General features: G+C 42.3%; 2 protein-coding genes and 1 pseudogene across 3 annotated transcripts in view; 1 reads left to right on the top strand and 2 right to left on the bottom strand.

The window, feature by feature from the left end:
• LOC103598266 (UPF0739 protein C1orf74 homolog) overlaps window positions 1-26,316 on the top strand; it is an 88,897-nt gene that overhangs the window by 41,836 nt on the left and 20,745 nt on the right. The window lies entirely within an intron of this gene.
• On the bottom strand, window positions 6,049-6,441 carry LOC103598264 (annotated as a pseudogene).
• The window catches only part of HSD11B1 (hydroxysteroid (11-beta) dehydrogenase 1), a 40,979-nt gene continuing 25,958 nt past the window's right edge, over window positions 11,296-26,316 (bottom strand). For both annotated transcript variants that reach the window (XM_008582247.1, XM_008582249.1), the window contains exons 6-7: window positions 13,550-13,693; window positions 11,296-11,930 (exon numbers count right to left, since the gene is read on the bottom strand). In XM_008582247.1, the coding sequence (XP_008580469.1) occupies window positions 11,713-11,930; window positions 13,550-13,693 (362 nt within the window). In that variant the 3' untranslated portion in view covers window positions 11,296-11,712. The remainder of the gene's footprint in view (window positions 11,931-13,549; window positions 13,694-26,316) is intronic.

Consider the following 26,316-nt stretch of genomic DNA (forward strand, 5'->3'; position numbering starts at 1 on the left):
TATAATTTGAAGTCATATAGTGTGATGCCTCCAGTTTTGTTCATTTTTCTCAGGATTGCTTTGGCTATTTGGGGTCTTTTTTTTTTGGCTCCATATGAATTTTAGAATTGTTTTCTATTTCTGTGAAGAATATCATTGGTATTTTGATAGGAATTGCATTAAGTCTGTGGATCACTTTGGGTAGAATAGCCATTTTAACAATATTAATTCTTCCAGTCCATAAACACGGGATATTTTTCCATTTATTTGTGTCCTCTTCAATTTCTTTCTTCAAAGTTTTATAGTTTTCATTGTAGAGATCTTTCACCTCCTTGGTTAAGTTTATTCCTAAGTATCTTATTATTTTTTTGTAGTTATTATAAAAGGAATTGTTTTCTTGATTTTCAGATAGTTCACTATTAGTCTACAGAAATGCTACTGACTTTTGTATGTTGATTTTGTATCCTGCAACTTTAATGAACTTGTTTATTAGTTCTAACAGTTTTTTGGTGGAGTCTTTAGGGTTTCCTATATATAAGATCATGTCTTCTGCAAACAGGGCCAGTTTGACTTTCTCCTTTTCAATTTGGATGCCAGGCAGAGAATTTAAAATAGTTGTGATTATTGTGTTAAAGACTCTAAAGGAAAAAATGGACAGCATACAAGATGGAATGGGTACATCAACAGTGAGATGGAAAGTCAAAGAAGGAATCTAAAGGAAATGCTGGACATTGAAAACACAGCAACATAATGAATTCCTTTGATGGAATCATTAGTAGCTCCAACAGTGCTGAGGAAGGAATCAGTGAAATTGAAGATTAGTATTAGCAGAAATTACCCAAACTGAAACACACACAGAGAGGAGAGAGAGAGAGAGAGAAAGAGAGAGAGAGAGAGAGAGAGAGAATGACCATAGCAGAACATCCAAGCACTGTGGTAAAATATCAAGCAGTTTAACATACTTATAATTGGCATGCCAAGAGGAGATAAAAGAGAGAACAGGGCAGAACATATATTGGAAAAAATAATGTCCAAAAAGTAAAAAGATCAGTGGTTACTGGGGATTGGGGGCAGGGAGGGATGAATAGGCAGAGCATGGAGGATTTTTAGGGCAGTGAAACTACTCTGTATGATGCTATAATGGTGGATACATGTCTTCATACATTTATCCCAACCCTAATGTAAACTACGGACTTTAGGTGATGATGATGTGTAGGCTCATTAATTATAACAAATGTACCACTCTGGTGGGGATGTTGATAATGGGGGAGGCTATGCATGTATGGGGGCAGTGAGTATATGGGAAATCTCTGTACCTTCTGCAAGATTTTGCTGTGAACCTAAAACTGTTTTAAAAAATAGTCTAGTAAAAAAAATCCATTTTTTCTCCTCTCCTTTCTACTTGTGACATTACCTTTTGCTCTAGTTCCATGTCCTCATCCTGTGTATTCTGGATCTGTGTAAACGTATTTCTGTTTTTCCTGGCTTTTTGCCTGTGACCATTGGCTCTCTAAGTCCCATTTTACCTTTTTAAAAAATTCCCTCTTTTCTTATCTGACTTCTCTTCTCACATTTGCCCTGTTCCCATTCCCACTCCCTAATCTATCCCTTTTTTAAAAACTGGAGAACTTAGGTAGGTTAAGAATTGCTGAGGGGGGTTGAATCTAGTATGTTAGGGATATCCTGAATTTTCTTGGCATTCTCCATGAACTGGTGGGGCAGGATGGAAATCTAGGGGTACCGAGATGTTCTCATTGAGGTAGAGTTCTGGAGACATTGAGAAACATGATGAACACCTATGCCAGAAGGGCCAGTGTGTTTTCCTTTGTCCTCAATGCTGCAAATTGGTTTGGTTTGCATACCTCCCTTGAAAAATGAGATGTTCTCATTGAGGTAGAGTTCTGGAGACATTGAGAAACATGATGAACACCTATGCCAGAAGGGCCAGTGTGTTTTCCTTTGTCCTCAATGCTGCAAATTGGTTTGGTTTGCATACCTCCCTTGAAAAATGAAGGAATGCTTCTGGGACTTGATTAGCATGTGTGTCCTGGGGCTCTGGGCTGAACATGAATGAAGAATGTGGGCTTTTGGAAAATTCCCTGGACAGTGGTCAATGCCAGAAGGGGTGATGAGTTCTACCCTACAGCACCCTTGAAGGGGAATAGGAACTCATCCTGAGTCAAGGGAAGGGTTGCCCCATCACTCAGGTCCAAAAGGACGGGTTAGAAGCATAACATATTCATATGCTGACTTCTTTCTGTAGTGCAACTTTAGAGCCATGGTCTCCAGAAGGGACATGTAGGAGGAACTACTGGGGTAAAGGAAGAAAATATTGGAATTTCTATTTATTTATTTATTCGGTGGCTGGCCGGTATGGGGATCCAAACCCATGACCTTGGTGTTACCAGCACCATGCTCTCCCAAGTGAGCTAACTGGCCATCTCCTATATTTAATTTTATCTTGTCTTTGTAAGATTTCTATTACTGTGTACGTTTTGTGTTAATAAATATTACAATCATACATTATATATGTAGTAACTATATATCTAATAGAAGTACATGTATCTAATCATTTTTTAATGATGACGTATGTGATCAAAGGTTTTGGAGACCACTGCTCTGGAGAATCTTTGACCCAGTCCTTTGAAGCTTGCTGTGGACTATGCTCTGGTGTGGTCCAGAGCAGTCCAACCAAGAAGAAAGGTCTAGTCTGTGTAGGGAAAAGTAGCACAGAGACCCGGTGGCAATGTGGGACTTAATTGTCCTTGAGAAGGAGCTCTCCAGGAATAGCAGCTGGGATGTCTGTCCCCTGTGCCAGTGTTAGTCACCTCCTCTGAGGTTACTTCCTCAGGGCTCCCTCCTACCTGATACTGAGACCTTTCATTACATTCTTTACTGAGGAGGGGGAGTGACAGTTTCTCAATGGGAAATTGAAGAGGTGGGAGGCCTAGGATGCCTTCCAGCACAGGCGGAGCCGTGAGCAAGTAGGGTCTTGCAGATGGATGGTGGGCATGGAGACTGTCAGCACGGTGAGGAGCCTGACGTCATGGGAGCTGTGTCCTTCTGCTCTGTGTCTCCCTGCTTCTGTGGTGACTTATGCTTGTGACAGATGCTACTGGTTGCCTAACAGAACTTCAATTTTGTTTGAAATGCCAATGTGCCCAGCTGAAAACTCTGTTCCTCAACCTCTCCTCTGCAGAGAAGGCTGGTCATACGATGTGGCTCTGGAACAGGTGATGTGGGCTGGAGTCTGGATGGGGCTTCCCAGTGTGCTCTTGATCAGGAGTCAGATTCAGCTGGTGTCATGAAACGTGGAGCTGTGCTGAAGGCGGAGCAGCTGTGGCCACACAGCAACAAGGAGGAGGACGGAGAGCTGAGGAGGCGACAGAAGGAGCGGGGTCTCCGAGGGCCCTGGTCTGCCCCACCCAGACGTTTTGTTAAGAGAGGAAAATATATCTCTACTTGATCCGGCCACTGTCAGACAGTTGTGTTTCCTGTTGCTTCCAGGAAAACACAGTGCTAATAAATATGAAGGTCATGACTGCAGGGCTCTGACACTTCGGTCGAACCTCTTGGCTCCGTGCAAGATGCTGACGCCCTCAGTATCAAGGAGTGCAAGTCTCCTGTGTCTTTGGGAGCCCTTGTTCCTGCCCCTTCTCTGGTGGTGGTAGAAAGATGTCCTGTCACTCTGCTAGTCAGGTTGGCCCTGCTTACTGACAGAAAAAAAATGCCAGTTTGACTCATGTTATCAGAGTTTGACAGGAGGAGGAAAGGCAGTGTAAAGTAAGGCAAATCATAACTAAAGCCAAAATGTTTCATTATTTTAGTTATACTAAGTTTCCATTTATATTGTCAGAGCTAGGGCTCAGACCCTCCAAACTCATTGTACATACTGGGTCACCAGACCCCTCAAATGCCAGGCTAGGTCCCCGGACCCCTCACATGCAGGTCCATGCTAGGTAATCGGGAAAGATTCCAGGAGCCGTTGGCAGATGACATGAGCTCAGTCCTCAGCTTCCTCAGCAGCAGCAGCTTACAGGTCCGGCAGTGGCAGTGACCCCCCCCCCTTTCCCCCTCCACGGGGGGCATCCCGGGGATGGGAGGCCCCGTGGATCAGAGCCACTCATCCTTATACTTAAGTCCATAACCCAGGTCACCTGGGTGCACATGCGCAATTACACTAGACAATAACCAAGGAACACCTGAACACATATGCCTATTTACATCAAATGCTTGGCAAGATGCTGAACATCTGAGGGGCCCTGACCATTTTCCCTATATTTTCCCATCAGGCAGTGAGCCGTCTCCTAGGTCCCCGGACCCCTCACATGCAGGTCCATGCTAGGTAATTGGGAAAGATTCCAGGAGCCGTTGGCAGATGACATGAGCTCAGTCCTCAGCTTCCTCAGCAGCAGCAGCTTACAGGTCCGGCAGTGGCAGTGACCCCCCCCCTTTCCCCCTCCACGGGGGGCATCCCGGGGATGGGAGGCCCCGTGGATCAGAGCCACTCATCCTTATACTTAAGTCCATAACCCAGGTCACCTGGGTGCACATGCGCAATTACACTAGACAATAACCAAGGAACACCTGAACACATATGCCTATTTACATCAAATGCTTGGCAAGATGCTGAACATCTGAGGGGCCCTGACCATTTTCCCTATATTTTCCCATCAGGCAGTGAGCCGTCTCCTTCAGAATAAGCAATTCTGTTGGGAATGTGGAAAGAGAAAGCCATCTGAGGTGCTGGGCGGCCGTGCAGGCCTGAGAGAGTGTGTGGTGCCACCTCTTCCTCATCCACGGGCAGCCACGTCACGTTGTGGCTTGACATTGGCCATGGTGAGCGTATTTACATTCCAGAAATAGGCAAATGCTACAGATCAGCAAATCAGGGCTCCCCCCCCCTTTTCCTGGAGAGCTAGTCGTTACACATTTACCAGCACAGCCCTAGAGAAGACCAAAGGTTTAGTTTAATGTTAACTCGCAGGTGCTGGTTCACAGCACTCGCAGCTGCTCTTGCTCTCCCCATGCCCTGCATGAGCCGGGAGTGGGCAGGATCAGGGAAAGGCTTATTTATACTGGACACAGGCTGAAGTCTTACTGTGTCTTTGGGCCTAAAGAGGACTCTTAAACATTCAGGCTAAAGACAAAAACTAATGTTAACTTGACTTTGGCTGTAAATTTGTCATCTGATCATGCTCCTGTCTTGGCATGCATCTCCTAATCAGCCCTCCCACCCCCATCCTGTTGACAATCTGTTGACAATCTTGCAAACCTGGGCTTCTTGCCCTGTTTTCATCACTCTCAGAAGTCCCTGATTCTAGGTCTCGCAAAACAGCTTATCACTTGGCATCTAGATACCTCCTGATCTTCTCTAGTTCAGCACAGGCACTGCTCTAGGCGCTGAGGGTACAATGAACTAAGCAGAAAGAACTCCTGCCCTCACGAAGCTGACATTCTAGCAGGGGGACTGTGGCAGATGGTATTTTCCAAAGGTGACTACACCAATATGTAGCCCATCCCACATGCCCTTCCTATGATGTAACATTGACACATCCCCATCAAGAGGTGGATTCTGTATTCCCTCTCCTTGAAATGGGGTGGGTCTTCAGAACTACTTCGACTAAAAATGTATGGTTGGTCCTAAAAGGCAATATAGCTTCCACCTGGCTCTTTCCCTTGGGACACTTGCCTTTGTAGCCCTGAGGTCCTATGAGAAGTCCGGCAACCCTGAAGCTGCCATTCCAAGAGACCATGCAGAGAGACGATGCAAAGATACAGAGAGACACCCAAGTTACCCTATCTGTTCCAGGCTCCATCTGTTCATGTCTTTCCAGTTCAGGCATGAGATACACGTACGATTGAACTTGCAGATGATTCTTGATCCTGAACTTTGAGCCACCTGCACCTCACTGAGTGGATCACAAATTAATTGTCCCTGCTGAGCCCTGCCCAGACTGCAGATTCATGAGTGAAGCAGATGTTTTATGTTTTAAGTCACTAAGTTTAGGGGTGTGTTTTTTTTCACAGTCCACTGAGGCATTTTATTTGTACATATGTATTACATTCCTAGAAAAAGAATCCCAGGACTTTCCCTCCTGTGTGTTTTCATCTTGCTTCTTCATGGTCCATGTTGCCTGTACAATGAAACCAAACTGACACGATGGGAACAGATTATTCTGCCGTTTTTCTAGATCTTTGAGTTGTACATCAGATCTGGGGCTGATCACTCCACATTTGTTTAACCTGTCTGTGAGATTCACAACAATATTCCCAGCTCAGAGATCATCAATGATTTCAAATTCGCCAATGTAACCATGCTTCATCATCACAGTTAGAAACCGGACAATGACTTTGGAGCCTGGCCTAATAAGAACCTGGCGTTTGCCTCTCTTTTCGGCATTGTTCATGCTCTTGAGAGCATCGGCCAGGACATTCATGCACACCATTATGGCGGCAGAGAAAGATGGTGGAAAGAGCTTGGGGTGGTTTGTTAATGCAGCCATACTAACTGGAATATGGACAGACAATAAACAAGATAAATGAGCAAAAATATAGATAATGATAAGTGCTAAGGAGCAAAAAAATCAGGGATGGGAAATATAACATGTTGGAGCAGGTTTGGAATTTTACTTAGGATGACTAAGGAGGGTTTCACTGAGAAGGCAACTCTTGAGTGAGGAACTGAGGCAGTGGGGCAGCTGGCTTTGTGGGTCACTGCAGGCATAGAGGTGCGCAAGCCTGCTGGGTGTGTTCCAGGAACAGGTAGGAGGCCAGGTGGCTGGAGGGGAGAGGGGAGAATACTAGGAGGTGAGGTCTGAGAGACAGTGAGGACCCACGTGATGCAGGATTTGTAGGTCTGTGTAAGGACTTTGGCCTTTACTCTGAGTGAGATGGGATTGTTCTGAGTTTTGATGGAAGTGTGACCCAATTCTGTTTCAGTCACATCCCATTTGTGCTTGAGGATTCCTAGAAGTGAAATTCTGAGTCAAGGGATTCAAGTCAAGGTGACTTGTCTTTGTGGGTAGCCTAAGATTATGATATTACTGTGCTTGTGATATTGCCTGTGTTTGTTTCCTAGGGCTTCTGTAACAAAGTACCACAAACTGAGTGGCTTAAAACAATAGAAATTTATTGACCCACAGTCCTGGAGGCTAGAAGACTGAAATCAAGTTGTTGATAGGGCCACGCTCCCTCTGAAACCTGAAGGGGAAAATTCTTCCTTGCCTCTTTTTACCTTCTGGTGGGGGGTTTCATCCTCAGTATTCTTTGGCCTGTAGCTACTTCACTCGAATCTCTGTCTTGTCATCACATGGCATTCCCCCATGTGTCCTTACTTCACGTGGCCTTCTTGTAATGCCACTTGTCATATTGCCCACCCTAATCCGGTATGACCTCATCTTAACCTAACTAGTAATATCTGCAATGATTTATTTCCAAATAAGGTCATATTCTGAGGTACTGGGGATTAGGACTTCAACATACCATTCAACCCATAACACTGACATTTTAAGAATTGCAGGTCTAGAAGCTGTGATTAAGGTTAAAAATCACAGAGGGAAGCCATTTCTAATTTTGTCAGGTCTTAGAATAGTGCCATAAAATAATATGCTAGTTAGCCTCCCCATTCTCTCTCTCTCTCTCTCTCTCTCTCTCTCTCTCTCTCACACACACACACACACACACACACACACACACACACACACACACACACACACACACACCCCTCCTCATTCCACTGTACAAAAAATGTGGGAAGAAATGAGGATAGAGGCTGAATATCTGGGGGTCAGAGTCAGATAAGAGGTGGAGTCAGGAGGAAGCACTTTGAGAGAGACATGGCCAAAGGGGATCTTTGAGTTAAATGATGCACACTGAATTCCCGTCTTCCTTCTCCTCTCTGAAATATTGGGAAAATGCTACATTTTCAAGTACATGCCAAGTACACCAATTCTTTCGGTGAGAGTGGAATTACTTTTGGAATCCACAAAGAGTTGCTGAATTTTTGTGTCAGTGTGGGTGAGGAGTGAGTGATGCACATCTGGATTCCACTTATGTTGTGAAAATGGACATTCTTGTACATATATTTTGAGCTCATGATAAAGTGAGCTAGGAAGGCTAGGTTCTTTTAATTGGAACTTGTCCAAGGACAGGAGTCATTTTATTGCTGGTTCCACTGAAATTGGAGCTTGGCTCCAGCTGCTGGAACCTCTGCCACTCAAGGAGACATGGGCAGATATCTAAGGGGCAGGGGAGCCAGGTTAGGAACAGGATGAGGGCCCTTAAGAGGAAGGGCTCTTGGGAAGGGCTTGTTGAATGCTGGCTCCTGGAAAAGACCAGATAAGCAACCTGCTGCTAAGGCAAAACTGAGAGAGTACCACCTTGATGGAGTCATAGTAGCCTCTCAGAGTGGGAAGGGCAAAGTCAGGGTGTTTATGACATATTGTAATCTAGTTTAAAGTCAGGCTTCAGCGTGGTGGCTTGATTAGGATTGGGTAAGGATTGTGATACCATCTTTTGGGATTGGTGAGCACAGTGAAGCCAGCGTTTTGAAGTGAGGGCTCCAAAGAGTCTTGAAGAGTAATAGTCATTTGATGCTATCTATTGAAAAGTTGAGCATTTTAAAAGAGTTGCTTAGCATCCACTTATGAGTGAGGACATGTGATATTTCTTTTTCTGTGTCTGCCTTATTTCACTTAACATTATTTTCTCCAAGCTCATCTGTGTTGCTGCAAATGGCAGACTTTCATTCTTTTTTATGGCTGAGTAGTATTCCATTGTGTATATATACCACATTTTCCTTACCCAGTCATCCGTGGATGGACATTTAGGTTGGTTTCATATTTTGGCTGTTGTAAATAAAGCTTCAGCGAACATGGGAGTGCAGGTATCCTTTTGACATGATGATTTCCATAAAGAAGGATGGAAGGAAAGAAAGAAAGAGGGAAGGAGGGCGGGAGGGAGGGAAGGAGGGAAGGAAGGAAAGAAGGAAAGAAAAGACCAGAATAATACATTGATCTTTCAGAAGGAGAGAACAAATCTATGGTTACTAGAGGTGGGAGGGGCAGGGAGAGGGGAGTGGGGAGAGATTAGGTAAGGGGCATAAAGAATAATTATGATTTGTAATAATGACCATGCTAATAATATTGATTTGATCAACACATGTTGTACATAGGTGATAGTGGTCAATGCTGTACCCGAAAAATATCTATAATCAATCAGGCTTTAATAAAAGAAAAAAAAAAGAAAAGAGTTTCTTTGAATAATAAAGCCGTGCTGATAAAGACAATGGGAATTTAATGTCGTTTTAGTGAAGATAATAAGCTATGTAGGCATAGGTGGTTTCAGTTCCTAGACCTACTTTTTGAGATTTTCCCCCTCCATTCCAGGGAAAACCTCATTTAGAAAAAGGTTTAACTTCTCCCCAAGCAAATTCTTTTTTTTTTTTTTCCTGTGCAATAGTACTTTATTTATTTGGAATTTATGTTATTAGCTATATATAAGTTTAGAAATATTACATCTTCTTTGAGGTTAAGTCTTTTAGCATTATGTACTTATCTTCCTTTTTATTAAAAGCGCTCATTGCCTTAAAACATATTTGTTGATATAAACAGTGACATTATCTTTTTTTGTTTGTTTTTGACAGTTTTTTTATTGAAAGATAATTGATTATATGTATTTGTGGGGTACAGAATTGAATATCAATACATGTGTACAATATGTGGTGATCAAATGAGGATAGTTAGTATACTCAGGTTTACAAAACATAATCAATCTTTGTGGCCCTTAACTAGTTTCTTGCCAACCCTCTCCCCCTTTCCTACTTCTAATAAACACAGTTCCATTCTCTCTCTTTTTCTTTTAAAGTTTAATGTATTATTGTTTGTTTGTTTGTTTCCTTTCTTTATTTTAGCTCCCACTTAGGTCCTCAAGCAAATTCTAACTCAGCTTTAACATTGTCTCCACCCTTCAGTAAAGGAGTTACTATACTCCATCTCCTCACTGTGAAGGGGGAGTCTTATTTCTACAAGAGACTGAGGGGAGTTAACCTGATTAGTCAGAAACCGAGACATCTATTAGACCACATTTTACTAGAGTGCGTGCTTGTGTGTTACTATGCTATCTAGTCAGAAACCAGACTGCATGATTTTGGCCTATTTTCTCACACACAGGTGTAGCCAGGTTGCTCCTGCTCCCTTGCACTGAGCAGAACCTGGGAAAAAACTCTATCTAAGAAAATTCCAGCCATATTCACATTCTCAGATCCAGCTCCTTGTTCGTGTGGCTGGCAGGTTTGTTGTGACTGGTTTGTTGCCCAGTCGTTTAGATTCAGAGGTGGAAAAAGAAAAGTTCCCCCATGTTTCCAGGCCCACATCTCATGTCCCAGCATCACTTACCAGGGAAGCACTACATTTGGGAGTTTTGGGTTCCTGCTGGATATACTCCATCCATCTCTCCAGAACACTCTCCATCCTTTTCCACTGGCTCTGTGCTGTATGGTCTATACCAACCTGCTCCTTTGCCCCTCTGTTCAGCTGATGGGAAGCACTGGCCAGAGATCAGAGGGAGGGAAGAGAGACCCCTCCTTCATGATCCTTGGTGGGCTGGCTGCATCCCTTAACTGACTGTCACAGCACCTGTCATGTAGCACTCTCCAAACAGGTCTTTCTATCCTCAGGTTCTTGTAATATTTCTCTCCACTTGTCTCTAAAGGCCTCAGGGTGCAAACAGCTGCAACTAGCTTTGAGATACTGCACTATCACTTATAATTTCTCTATGCCTTGCCCGTACTTTTGTTAATAATCTTCTTTTTACTTAACTCTACTAAAATTATCCAATTTGAGGGTGTTGTACCCTGACCAATATAAGGCTTTGCTGAGTGGTTAGTATATAGGGGGTTGATGTTTTGTTTCTCATTTGGTCATAGTCGGATGATGCCTAGCAAGTGTTTGATAAATATTGCTGAATGAACGAATGACTAAATATGTAAGTGGCAGTATTTGAATTCCAACTCCTCCTTCTCCAAACTTCCAATATACGGTGGAATGTTCACATGTTCAATGTACTCTGAGAGCAATAAACGGGCATAGGTTCTGTGGCTCAAGTTTCTAGGGATCTCTACTCTGGGTTTGCCTTAGTGAGTCATGCCCAGGTATCTCTCTTCCCAGAGGAGGAATGTACAATGATATAAAGAGTATCTGAAACATCAGAAATGATCAAGACACAATATCCGCCAAGTGAAGAGAAGGGTGATTTCTTCAACTCAGGAACAGATAAAAGGTTTAGACCACAAAATGAAAAATGAACATTGAAAAATTTGTTTTGTATAGTTTATGGTTATAAAGGAACCATACTGAATGAACTTGTTATAGCTACCAGTTATGAATTTATACAGTTTATGTGACCTTTATTATAAGTAATATTATATTAAGCTTCATTGTATTATTATATATGAGGTAAATTTGATACAATCATGTTGTAATTATACCTATATCTACTATCAGTTTTGCAACTGTAGGCTTCATTGGTTAATGACAATTCATTATAATTACATTTCCACTGTGCAAGTGTTAGAGGAACTCCTTCAAATTGTGAGATGTGACCCATGACTTGCATATCTCTGGGGACACTCTAGTTATTTCTCTGGGAAGATGCCTTCATGGATGTAGCTCATATAAATACCAGGCAGAACAGTCACTAGACCTCTCACCATGCCCAAACCTAAGGGAGTTCCTAGTTGTTTATGAATTTGTCCATGTCATATTTCCTTAAATAGAGAAATTCCAGGATTCTCCTGCCTGGATTTTCTAGTAGAAGAGAGGTCCAGGGTGAGCTGTCATAATGTACTTCCTCTTGGCGCAGTGCTCCGCCTTTGATGATCTCCAGGGCACATTCCTCCTTTGGAGCTGCAGGCAAATTGATTATCCCAGTAACTGCCCCCATGGCTGTGTCTGTAGAATGACAAGGGAAGAGAAGGGTTATCCAAGCCTAGTAGCGTCTATAGGATGGAGTCCTGCAGACACACCATCTTAGCTGTCAGGACTGTTTGCCAGCGCTTGCTCTGCAAGCCTCACAGGCCCTATAAGGAATATGAGGGGTCTTCAAAAAGCTCATAGAAAGATTGATATTATCTTGTAATTCCATTTTTCCAAGAACTTTTTAAAGTACCCTTGTACAAGGAGAGACTGGGTATGCTTACAGCTTGTTGGGCAAAGAGAGGCCTTAGTGTTAATAGGGGTCCTGCTTCCTGGATGCAGACTTGTGGGGGAAGTTAGAGGTGATTAGTTGGGCGATCTGAATCATGCTCTTCTCTTGGCTGGGGCTGGGGATTAATGTGGGGGAGGAGAATGAGGATGGAAATTACATGATGACCCAGTTGCTAATGAGAAGTGTCAGTGGGCAAAAACAGTGCCGTGCGATGATGACTTACTGACTGGTGAAAGGGAGAGTTTACAAGTCAACACTAACCACTTTCACTTAGAAGGAAACTACTGCTGCATTCTCTCTCCTTCCCAGTGTTCACGTCCTTCTCACACAGCTTCTCTCCCTTCATCCCTTCCTTGTTCACTCTGTGCCTGTCTCTCTCTCTCTTGGTCTGTAACTACTACTCGATTACTCTATAAATAAAATTTTCTTATAATACCTGCCACATATTTTAGATAAATTTGTATTTGGCTTTACAGAAAAGTTGTAAAACTTGTACAGTGTCCCTTTATATTTTGCACCCTGCTCCTCCTAATTGTGACAACACACATAACTATTGTACAATGATCTTGAACAGAATAGAATTGGTACAATATTATTAACAAAACTACAGACCTTATTTTTTTCACTAATGTCCTTTTTATGTTTCTGGATCTTATCCAGTATTGTACTAAGTAACGATTTTTCCTCCAGTCTGTGACAGTTCTTCAGTCTTTCCTTATCTCTCGTGGCCTTGACACTTTTGAAGAATACTAATCAGTTGTTTTGTAGAATGTCTCTTGATTTGGGTTTGTCCATTGTTCTCTTATGATTAGAGTGAGGTTATGCATTTTTGGCAAGAATACCACAAAACTGATGTTGTGTCCTTCTCAGTGCATCAGATTAAAAGGTTCATGATATCAAAGTGTTTTATTACTGGTGATGTTATTAAGAGAAACAAACTTGCATCTGATAAGTCTCACACAGAAAAGTAATGGCCACTGAGTGTCCATGAGGTCATAAAGTATTCAGAGAAAGGTCGGGTGATTAGTGTGGTGCCACCCAGCAAAGGTGGTGATCAGAATGGAAAGGAGGGCCCACTAGCTCACACAGAAAAGTAATGGCCACTGAGTGTCCATGAGGTCATAAAGTATTCAGAGAAAGGTCAGGTGATTAGTGTGGTGCCACCCAGCAAAGGTGGTGATCAGAATGGAAAGGAGGGCCCACTAGTGACAGAAATGCTTTATTAAATGAGAGAGCTAGTGCTTTCTGTCACTGGTTCTTAGTGTATTATACATGAGTCAGGGAGTTCAGCACCCCTCTTTACCCACAATTGTCAGGCAGACAGTCCATCTGTAGGTCAGTTATTCCAGTGTCTTGACCTTACCTGTGTTTATGAGGCCAAGGACACAGAGAGTGATTGACACATTGACTTTGGCTATTGAGTGTTCCTTCCTGATGGAGGAGAAGAATCCATCCAGAGCAAACTTGCTTGCAGAATAGGGAGCAACCAGTGGTTGAGCCAATTTCCCTAAGTGATAGATTAAAGAAATTAGTTAACAAGGTGACCCATTTCAGCTTCTGACAGAGCTGCTCTTTATCTGTAGCAGGCTTTGTAACCCCTGTGGAATCTTCTTACCACGTTGAGTCTTACTTTTTCTCTATTCCCTGTAGAAATTACCCTGCTGCATTTAATTCTGAAAGGAACAACATTTGAAGGTATAGGGTGTGGGTGGGCTACAGGACAGACTTCACTGAGGAGAGATTGGTTAGGATTTTAGTAAGGGTGGTAAATAAATTGGGTCACAAAGAGCTATGAATCCCACACCTGCTAACTCTTCCACCTCTGACCCAAGAGTGCTGGGGATCCAAGGCTTTGACAAAAACTCTCTGCCAATTCAGTGACCTGTCATTGATAAAGAAAAGCATATGTGTTACTTTTTTGGTGGCTGGCTGGTTTTACTTTCTTTTTTTTTTTTTTTGTCTTTTGTCTTTTTCCGTGTCCGGCAACGGATCGCAACCGTCAGTGCGTAATAACTTCGTAGGTTTTACTTTCTATATACAGAGGATGATAACTCCTGTCTTTGCTTTTCTACATAAAACCACCTTTTTTCCTTTTCACCAGCCTGGTTAGTTCTCACTCGTTTTTTGAAGGGTATGTGGACATATGCCTAAAAGGATAATCTATTTTTATATCCTTTCCAGGAGGAGGGAAAAGTGGCCCAAGACCTTACACTCTTTGCTGAGCATTGTATAAATACTTTAAAATACTTGTTTAGAATTAAAATATTAATTCTAGAATCTGAGTCATTTTAAGATTGATCTCCATGGATATCTCTTTCTCCTGAGTATAGGTCACATCTCCTATTCTTGTATGTGTAGTAATTTTGTATTGTATCCTAGATATTGTGAAAGATACATTGTAGAGTCTCTGGGTTTTGTCATATTCCTCCAAAGAATTGATTTTTTTTTTAAGTGGGCAGTTAACTTGACTGAAACTCTGTGTCTCTTGCAGGAAATGCCAGCTGAAATCTCTGTTCAATTGTTTGAATCATAACTTGGCTGCTTGGAGTCTGCACTGCCCATGCACACATAGTTTGGGGGCAACTAGAGGTTTGGGTAGAGACTATATACAGAATTCAGTGCTTCCCGACAGTGGCTCTCACCTTTCCCAGACATCCTCCTTTATTCTCTGGCTGCTAAAGTAACCCTCATCTTTCTGGCTCTTCAAGTTAGTGAGATGGCAGGTTTCTATTTTAGATATGGCACTGATTGGGGCTGCCTTCAGGCATAAAGCAGTAAAATGGGAAACTCACCTACTGTCATTTCCTTCTTCCAAGTGTCAACGACCCTCCAGTTTCTGTCTGCTTTTGGTTACTCTCCAGTGCGTTCAATGATTGTTTTGTATATTTTGTCAAGAGTAAGGATGTTCTTTTAGGTTCCCCTGTGCCATTACTGGAATCAGAACCTCTGTATGTTTTTAAATATAATGTAGTTGTGTGCCAAATCAATGAAGAAAGAATGGCGTATTCAATAAAGATGCTGGGAAAGTCATTAACTAATTGGAAAAAATTATGTTAGTTCTTTGCTTTATATCATACATCAAAAAAAATTCTAGATAGAAAATTATGGCAGACATTTTTGTCTACCCAATATCCATTTCCCCTTCTTTAACAATAAAATCTGATTTTATTCAGGACAGCAATGTGCTCACATAAAAATACTTGTCTTCCCAAGGTTACCTTGCTCTAGCTGGCCATGTGATATAGTTCTGGCCAGTAAGGAATCTAACAGAGAGGGTTTCCAGGAAAGATACTGATCCTGATAAAATAGATGGATTCGGGTGGCATTTAGTTTTTATATTTTGCCCTTCCTCTTTCCTCCTAAATGAACTTCAAATGTGGTGCCTGGAATTGTAGCAGGCACTTTGTGAACTTGTGGAAAATGAAGGCTAATGGAACAGAAGTGTGGAATGAGCTTGGATTCTTGAAGACATCATGAGTCCACTGAACCAGCTCTGTACCTGAGAAAAAGGAACCTCTACTTATTAAGCCAGTGTAAGTGAGGTTTCTTTTACATGTGCAGCAGAATGCAACTTCTGACTGATACAAAAATAATTCAGTTAGAGAAAAGAAGATAGTATAGGTGAGTATTTATTGGATCCTTGGTTATGAAAGATCACTCTAACAGAAAAGTAAAAAAATATCTAGTCAAAGAATACTTGATTTTATAAAATGTAAAATTTCTATATGTCAAAACAATAATTATAATAATATCACTATAAAGATAAATGGCTAATGATAAACTAGGAAAACATTTGTGACATATTAAATAGACAAAAACTTAGTATCTGCAATCCTTAATTAATAAAGAGCTCTTACAGATTAAAAGCATAAACCCATCTTTTTGAGAAACCACTCCAACTACATCCTCAATCATAAGCTTTGGGTTGGGATGACTTCACAGCCAAGTTCCAGGAATCAGGATGTCAAGCCAGGGTATCTGATACCGCCAATCTACCAGCCAGTCCAGGGCTGTGCCAATGACCCATGCAGGCTGCAGAACACATTGTTGGTTGCCTAACTAGGATTTGGTTCTTTTGTTACTCTCTAACAGAAGCCCAACTGAATTCGTGTTTCTACCTGTTGCAAAGTCTGCTAGTATTCTCCCAATATCTCTTCTGCCCTTCTTCCTCAGTAGTAGAACCCCTGATTTACAGATGGGCTCATAGTTACCTAGAAGAAAGTACACATTTTACAGCTTGCCTCAGCCAGATGTTGCCAAATGACTGAGTTCTGTCCAGTGGGATGTAAGCAGAAGTTTATAGTGTGACTTCTGGGACATGTCCGTAAGGGGAGAAGTCGGTCTCTTCCTTCCTTCTCCTTCCTCCTTCTTGGTGCATGAAGGTTGGTATGACAGCTGTGGCTCCAGAGCTACCTTGGGCCATGAGATAGGGGCCACATGTTGAGGACAGCAGACCAATAAGATAAAAGGAGGAAACCCGGGTGATCAGGGGGCTGCCACACCAGCCCTATATTGCCTATTTTCAGACTTAATTTACCTTCTAACTTGATTAATCCACTGCTATCTTAGATTTTCTGCATCTGAGAACTGAACTAATCCTTATTGATAGTCTTCCTCGATTCTATGCAGCCCACGTGCCAAAGGAGAGCTGACACCATCCCTAACTCTAGGGTTGAGTTTGTGTATCTATTTAATCCCACCCTTCCTACTCATGATTGATAGAGGAATGGGCACATGGCCCATTTTGGATGAATGAGATTTGAGGAGAATTTTGTTGGAATGTCTCAGAAAATTCTTTGTTCTTTTGGGAGAGTTTGTGACAGTAGCAACCTTGTTTCTCTTCTCATGGACATTTTTGTGCATCGATATGGAGTCTGGAATTGCAGCAGCTGTCTCACTGTCAGCCTGAGGATGAAGCCACATATGGAAGACAGCAGAGCCAAGAGAATCACGGGGACGTTGAGCTTGAGCCAAGTCAACTGTGAAGCCCGCCCTACATCTGGACTTCCAGTAATGTCAATACTCTTCCTTATTGTTTAAGTTAAAAATAGATCCAAATTATTTATAATAGCACAATGGTTAAAAGTATGAGCTCTTGAGTCAGATGACCTGGGTGTGAATCCCAAGTATGCCATTTCTTAGTTGTAACATGTGGATAGTAATATTACCAAGCTGAAATAATACATGTAATGTACTCAGCACAAACTCTGGTACATAGAAAGCATTCAAAAAATGCAATTATTGTTAGCAGTATTAGTATTCAAATTGGTGAGAAAAGTATTAGCAAAAAATCACATTAGCTAGTTACTCAGAGAAAAGAAAAATGCCATTCTAATAAACTCAAATTAGAATAGAGATTGTATGTGGAAAGTAAAACAATAAAATAAGATATGAGTGAATTTATAATCTCAAGGTAAGAGATACTTTTTACAGGATGAAATCAAAGGCATACACTACGAAGGAAGATATAAATGGATTTGAATATATAAAATTGAAAAAGTTGTAGCATATGGGCCGGCCCGGTGGCGCACTGCTACAGTGTGCTGCTTGGGAAGCGGGGCGGCGCTCCCGCCGAGGGTTCGGATCCCACATACAGACCGGCCGCTCACTGGCTGAGCGAGGAGCGGGGGCAACACCAAGGGTTGCGATCCCGTAGCCGGTCCCGGTCCAGTATGGGCGCAACACTGAGGGTTGCGATCCGTTGCCGGTCATGAAAAAAGACAAAAAAAAAAAAGAAAAAGTTGTAGCATAGTAAAAGTCCCTGCTGTTGCCTCCCTACACACATCCCCTTCAAAGAGGCTGTCCTTCCAGCCATGCAAGGTCAGCCCAGTGACAGCTAATGTGCACATGGGCTTGAACACACATCGTGGCCTCTCTCAAGAAACAAAAGTAAGTGACACAAATATTCTTTTGTTTGTTTTTTTGGTATCTTTTGCGACACAGAGATTCTAATTGCTGCTGTTGGATTTTGAACTAAAAGATCATATAAGGTTGGGACTGGTGTAGCCATTTCCAGCCATGGAAAGGGATAAGTAAGCAGAGACAAGTATCCTGCAGAAGTAAGCAGGCATGTGGAGCAAACATAATAACCACAAAAATTGGAGCTGAGTAGGAACTAACATTTATTTAGCTCTTATGTGCCATGTAAAGTCTAAAGACTAAATAATTGCCCAAAGTTGCAAGGCTAATGAGTAGGAAAACAAGGGCTCAAATTTGACTCTAGTGGGTCAAATTTTCAAGCACTAAGTGGTATTTCCTCTACAGAAGCCACTGTTCTTTATATGAGTGTTTTCCAGGAGCCATATGTCAAATCCAGCTCTTCCTGTGTTGGTGAGGATTCTCTTTGCTTTGACAGTCAAACCCCAAATGGGCAAATTTTATGAATGGTGGTATTATTTTTACTTCTAAACTGACACATGAGGGTATCCCCAAATAGAAAGAGTTAGTTATTTCTAGTCCCTTTTTATTAGTTTCCTAGGGCTGGCATAACAAATTACCACAGACTTGGCTATTTAGACAACAGAAATTTATTCTCTCACAGTTCTGGAGGCCAGAAATCCAAAACCAATGTATCAGCATAGCCGTGTTCTCCCCAAGTCTCTAATAAACAATCCTTCCTTGTCTCTTGAGCTTCTAATGTCTGTTGGCAGTCCTTGGTGTTCCTCAGCTTGTAGATACATCACTTCAATCTCTGCCTCTATCTTCACATCACCTTAGAAGCTCTGTGTCTTCTCCTCTTCTGTCTGTATCTTTTACTCTTCTTATAAGGACGCTTGTCATTGGATTTAGGTCCACTCATAATCTGGGATGATTTTATCTTGAGATCTTGATCACATGCCCAACGACCCTTGTCCATATAAGGTTACATTCACAGGTTCCAGGTGAACATACCTTTGGCAGGCCACCATCCAGCCTACTACATCCTCCTAGATGATGATGAAGACGCTGACTGTAAGTGTTAATGTGTTTGTCAAGGTGGCAACAGTGATGTAGAGGCAAGAGACCACACAAATCCGTAATCTGAATCCCTGTGGCAGTGATTTTTGCACTACTCGTAGAGCTCAAAGCACCCCATTCTCTATCTTAATTATGCCTTAGGTTATGCTCAGGGTACAAAGAAGCATCCTAAATAGTTTTGCAGAAGAGAGAGAAAGATGAGAGGAGAAAGAAAGGGGAAGAGGAAGAAAGGAGAGAACAGAAGGAGTCAGATATGGCAGAAGACATCCTGAAAAATTCATGACATAGATGCATGGTTTAAAAAATGTTTTTATTTTTAATTTTTTTCCTTTTTTTTTTTTTTTTGTCTTTTTTCGTGACCGGTAATGGGATCGCAACCCTCGGTGTCGCTCCCGCACCGCGCTCAACCAGTGAGCGGACCGGTCTCCACATGGGATCCGAACCCTTGGCGGGAGCGCCGCCGTGCTCACAAGCGCCGCACGGAGTGCGCCACCGGGCCGGCCCTAAAAAATGTTTTTAAATGGTGAAAAGAAATACTGAATTATTATGCAAGGGTCGAGATTGGACAGGCCATTGAAAAATTATTAGCCATCATCATGAAAATCTACTGTAACATAACTACCCATGGTTGCAGCAGTATCTCATTGATCTTCCTAGAAGAAGCGGTGGGGCTTCCCCTCACATCAATCCTTGTGAGAGGAACTTCAAAGGAACCTCTTGCAGAGCATGTCTCCAAGAGTTTGAGGGACCCCACCTGAGAGGCTGTGGCTATGAGCAAGGCCACTGTGTAGCTAGTGCAAATTGTGCTGTACACAAGGGAACTCTCCCTCGTGGGAGGATCTGAAATCCAGCCCATGCTTTGCTCATCACCTCAGTGGCTATGAGCAAGGCCACTGTGTAGCTAGTGCAAATTGTGCTGTATACAAGGGAACTCTCCCTCGTGGGAGGATCTGAAATCCAGCCCATGCTTTGCTCATCACCTCATGGACCTTGTCCCAGGACTCCTCCCTTTTTCCCTGGAGCCATTTCCAATTCTGCCCAAAAGCTCAGCCTGTATTCCCAGGGCCTGAGGGAAATAACATTAGTGACTGCTGCCCAAATCACAAGAAGAGCTACTAATATTCCAGAAGGAGCCTCCGAAAAACCAATGAAAGCACACAGTGAAAGAGTCAAATTTGATCATCCACCAAATGATCAGAGAGCATGAGCTCTGAACGTCTGCCAGGGCTGAAGGAGACCAATGCTGTATCAGCTGGGTGCCAGCTAAGTAAGACGATTCCTACTCCTAACTTAAATTCTTCCCTGTATTCTCCCTTTCCTTTAACCCAAGAGAGGCTAGAGGGAGCCCAGTGAGTGAGGAATAGGTGGGGAAAGGGAGGAAGGGCTGAGCATATCTCTCTTTTCTACCCCAGGTTTCCTAACAACAGTAGGTTCCAGCTTGATAAGGGGAGAAGCTTTTAGTTAAAGCACTGACATTTAGTCACTGACTTTTAGTTAAAGCACATGACTGGACATTTTCACTACTGGAGTGAGACTGGAGGCAGCCAGAAGATCTTTTACTATTCTAGAGTGATCAGAAAAGTGTTTCCAGCTGTTCTAGATCTCATCCAGGGGCAGGAAAGAGCTGCCCATAGGGCAGGTTTGAATGGGCAGTGGGAGCAAAGCACCAAGTTGTTTTCTGATTGCACCTATGAGATCCACTTGTTCACTACCAGTTAAAAAACTGTGCCAAGAGTATGAGCTTGATAAAATAAAATTAGTAACTAAATAAACGTACTGTTCTAATTGCATGAAGCATGTGTGAAAGTGAGGAGATGAGAAGCCTGCGTGCTTTTGCCCTAGGTTAAACTCAGGTTTATGAGGGAGAATAGAGCCATCACAGAAGGATAGATACATGGCAGCTAGATTTCTCTTCTGGGAAGTTTTAGACTACAAAGAAACAGAGCCATGGTGACTATATTTTCTGAAGCAAAATATGGGACACGGAGTCTGACAAGTATGAGTGCAGACATGGTGATAAATGGGACAGAATGTTTGCAATTAGCTCTGTCCCAGAAACGCTGGGACTTAGCCACCGTAGAAACAGCAAGAGCCGGAGAGCTGGCAGAGAAGCTATGCTCTGGCGCTCGTTAGCTGAACGGAAGAGGTCAGAAGGAGGCCCCTGTGTCTTTGTTCATCCCCTCTCCACTTGCCAATCCCAACTGCCTTGCTGAGATTTTGAAATGATTTCCATTTCAAAGGTGGGTTTTAAACCGATTTAACTGAGAGCTTGGAAGAAAATATACAGGGTTGAAAAGCTCCATTCCTGCCTGCCTTCAGACTTTTAGAATGACCCTGGGGCCAACGAGCCACGCCTTGGACTCTACTGAGCGAACCCCAGTTTGAGGTTCACCATGCCTTGATGGCTTCAAGGCTGGAAATTCATCCTTCATCCTGCTCCCGTTTTCCCCCAGTTCTTCCTAAAAATCTTTCCTCAGCTGGGACCGTCATGGCCCAAACCTTTTAGTTGTTTAGTTTGAGTTGGATTCTAAAGATAAATCCATCTATCTTCTCCAGGCCCTGGAGGACCTGAAGTGTCATCATAAATATTGAGGCAACCCACAATCCAATGACAATTGAAGCCATGGGACTGGATGGGATTGCCCAGGTAGAGCATGTTGAGTGAAAAGAGAAGAGAGTTTAGAATGGAATGCCAAGGAAACAATAATTAAGGTTGGAGAGATGAAGAGGAACCTAAAACACAGAGTAGGGGCAGGTAGAGTGGCTGGAGGAAGCCCAGGGGAGGGTTTTGGCCAATGGCAAGTGTATGGTGTTGAAACAGTACAAAATGCTTCAGAAATAAGATAAAACCTGTTAACAAATTTCACCAGGTGACTTTGGCAAGAGCATTTCTCTGCAGGTATGGGGCTTGTGTGATAGGATGTGAAATGTGGTTTTTGTTTCAGAGGTGTATCAGAGTATCAGCATTATCTCCTAAAGCCAGAATAAAAGAATAGATTTGAAGAAACCCCACAGTTGAAGTATGGGCCCAAACCACTTCTGCCAGCATTATTTAATCATCCACATCCAGCCTAAATAGTTGTACTTGGAGAATGGAGAGTTGTCAGTGTCCTCTGTGTTTGTCCACCAAGGCTCAGGGGTGGCGGTTGCACCCCCCTTACTTTAAGTCACATAAGAGAGGCTTCAAGATCATGGTTTGAAGAACTGTACAAGGATATCCCCTGGAGTTTGGGTACTGGTATTTGACTCATGCCTGAAAGCCTAAAGGCAAGAGGCAGGGCTGAAACTGCCCTCGCCTGAGAACAAAGCTGAGTACATTGTGCGATCAACTGTGTTTACTTGCCAAAGGTTTCCCAGAGGCCAAATGTGGATGCCGTGGAAGGGGGCATGCCCTGCCCAGGGATGGTGGGGTGAACTGGGCCAAGAAGACTGGGCTGATCGAAGCTCTAGAGCTGAGGTTTCCCAGAGGCCAAATGTGGATGCCGTGGAAGGGGGCATGCCCTGACCAGGGATGGTGGGGTGAACTGGGCCAAGAAGACTGGGCTGATCGAAGCTCTAGAGCTGAGGAGGAAGCTGAATGGAAAGTAGTGAGCTAGAGGAGGCGTTCCTCACCCCAACGGAGCAGCAGGGGGAGGGGGCTGCTGGTGGTGTCTATTGCAGGGGATTTCCAAAGAATCCATGAAAAAGCCCCACAAAACCCACTCTCATACCTCTTCCAAATCACTAAACCCCTATGGATGGGGATTTTTTTTCTTTCAAAATACTTTCAAATTTACAGAAAAGTTGCAAGATCAGTGCACACAATCTATTATTTTCCCCCTGAGCCACTGAGGTTAATTGCTGTAATTGAGGTCATTGCTGACATCATGTCCCCTCACCCCTGAATAATGTTCACTTCTTACACATAGATACACTCCTACATAAACACAATACAACCATCAAAATGAGGAAAATAACTTGTTAGTTCCTTAGCGTTGCAGTAACAAATGATCACAATCTGGGTAGCTTAAGAAAACAGAGATGTATTCTCTCATAGTTATGTAGTCCAGAAGTCTGAAATCAAGGTGTTGGCAGGGCCACACCCTCTGAAGGCTCCTGGGGAGCTTCCTTCATTGCCTCTTCCAGCTGCTGGGGCTGTCAGCATTTCTTGGCAGCTGGCCAGCACAGGGATCGAACCCTGGGCCTTGGTTTTATCAACACCACGCTCTAAACAACTGAGATAACCGGCCAGCCTATGTCCGTAATTTCCTGTGGCTCCACCAGTCTAAATCTGCCTCTGTCTTCACATGGCCTTTTCTTCTTTCCCTCTGTCTGTGTCTTCTCTGTCTCTTATAGGGACACTAGTCATTGGGTTTAGAACTCACCTGGGTAATCCAGGATGATCTCATCTCAAGATCCTTGACTTAATCACAGTCGCAAAGACTCTTTTTCTAAATAAGCTCACATTCACTGGTTCAGGGAGTTAGAACATGGATATTTCTTTTTGAGAGCCTCTGTGCAACCCATTATAGTAACATCGATGTAGCCCTGTCATCTAAACCAGAGACCCTTCAAGTTTTGAAACATGTCCCAATAATATCCTTCATAACAAATGGATACAATCGAGGATCATGCGTTGCATTTAATTGTCATAACTCTTCAGTCTCCTTCAGTCTGGAAGGATTCCCCAGTCTTTCCTTGACTTCCATGAATTTGACACTGTTGAAGAGAACAACCAGTTATTTTGTACCAGCTGATATTGTGCTGGGGATGGCTCAGACTGGATCATGAGAGCCTATTGTTAAATGTTCATGAATTTCACAAGCAAGTTGACATCGTGAGGATATGGCCATCGCAGGAGTATTTTCACCATGAAAATGCTACAAATCAGGGTTTTGATTTTCCCTTCCTGGAGAGCTTGTTTAATAACATTTATTAGCACACTATCGATGAATGTTTTTCAGTTTGGATTTGTTTGATGTTTCCTCATGATTTGGTTTGGCTATCAATTTTTGGCAGGATCACAGAAGTAATTCTCTGATCTGCATATTGCATTTCATTAGGTGATATATGATTTCAATTTATTCCATTAATAACCAACCTTGATTATTTGATTTGGGTGGTCTCTATTAGATTTCTCTTCTGTAAAATTACTCTTTTTTCCCTTGTAATCAATAAGCATTTTGTAGGATGGTACTTTTTTTTTTTATCTTAACCATTTTTAAGTGTATGGTTCAGTGGCATTAAGTACATTCGTACAATGTACCATCACCACTATCCATTTGCAGAACTCTTTCATGTTGGAAAACTGAAACTCTATACTCACTAGACAACAACTCCTCATTCTCTCCTCCCTACAGCCCCTAGCAACCACCATTCTACTTTCTGCTTTCTATAAATTTGATCTATAAGTATCTCATATTAGTGGAATCCTAAAGTCTTTGTCTTTTTGTGACTGGCTTTTTTCACTTTGCATGATATCCTCAAGGTTCATCCATGTTGTAGTGTGTGTCAGAATTTCATTCCTTTTTAAGACAGAATAATATTCCATTGTATATATGAGGGTACTTCATAAAGTTTGTGCAAAAATAGAATTAAAAGATAATATGGGTCTTTCCATGAACTTTTAAAAATATCTTTGTATATACCACATTTTGATTATCCATTCATCTGTTGATGGACACGAGTTGCTTCCATGTCTCAGCTACTGTGAATAATGCTGATGTAAACATAGGTATACAAATATTTCTTTGGGATCCTGCTTTCAATTATTTTGAGTATATGCCCAGAAATAGAATTGCTGGATCATATGATGATTGTATTTTTAATTTTTTGAGGAACTGCCATACTGTTTTCCATAGTAGCTGTACCATTTTATATTCCCTCCAACAGTGCATAAAGATTTCAATTTTTTACCACCTAGCCAACACTTGTTATTTTCTGTTTTTGTTTGTGTTTGATAGTAGCCATCCTAATGTGGGTGAGGTGTTATCTCACTGTAGTTGTGATTTGCATTTCCCTAATGATTAGAAATGCTGAACATCTTTTTGTGTGCTTATTGGCCATTTGTATATCTTCTTTGGAGAAATGTTTATTCAAGTCCTTTGCCCATTTTTTTAAAAATTTAATTTAATTTAGTCAATATACAATGTAGTTGATTATTGTGGCCCATTACCGAGAGCTCCTTCTTTCCTCCCTCTCCCCCCTCCCTCCCAACAACCTCACATCTGTTCACTTGTCATATCAACTTCAAGGAATTGTAATTCCTTGTCTTCTCCCCCCTCCCCCAGTTTGTCTATTTATTTATTTATTTATTTTTAGCTCCCACAAATAAGTGAGAACATGTGGTATTTCTCTTTCTCTGTCTGACTTGTTTCACTTAATATCATTCTCTCTAGGTCCATCCATGTTGTTGCAAATGGCAGTATTTCATTCTTTTTTATAGCTGAGTAGGATTCCATTGTGTAGATGTACCACATTTTCCATATCCACTCATCCGATGATGGACATTTGGGCTGGTTCCAACTCTTGGCTATTGTAAAGAGTGCTGCAATGAACATTGGGGAGCAGGTATACCTTCGACTTGATGATTTCCATTCCTCTGGGTATATTCCCAGCAGTGGGATAGCTGGGTCATATGGCAGATCTATCTGCAATTGTTTAAGGAACCTCCATACCATTTTCCATAGAGGCTGCACCATTCTGCAGTCCCACCAACAATGTATGAGAGTTCCTTTTTCTCCGCAACCTCGTCAGCATTTATCATTCACATTCTTTTGGATATCAGCCATCCTGACTGGGGTGAGATGTTATCTCAGTGTGGTTTTGATTTGCATTTCCCAGTGCTGAGTGATGTTGAGCAGTTTTTCATGTGTCTGTTGGCCATTCGTCCTTTGCCCATTTTTGAATTAGCTTGTTTTTCTGTTATTGAGCAGGGTAGTACTTTGAGACTATGTAAATATATCCTGTTTCTCATTAAACTTTTACCCACTAGTTTTAGCATCCATTGATGCTTCTTGGCTGATTTATTACCATGATGGTTGCCAAGTGGTGATTTTCTAAGTTCATCATTCCTTCTACATTTATCATTTGGCTTTCCACTATATGAAAAAGACTCCTCCTCTCCTCATTTATTTATTCTTGTATTTGTTTATATCACCATGGATTTCTGGTTTCCTATTATATGTAATGGGT

Source organism: Galeopterus variegatus, unplaced genomic scaffold, assembly GCF_000696425.1.
Source record: "Galeopterus variegatus unplaced genomic scaffold, G_variegatus-3.0.2 Scaffold2550, whole genome shotgun sequence".
In the NCBI taxonomy this organism is placed as follows: domain Eukaryota; kingdom Metazoa; phylum Chordata; class Mammalia; order Dermoptera; family Cynocephalidae; genus Galeopterus; species Galeopterus variegatus.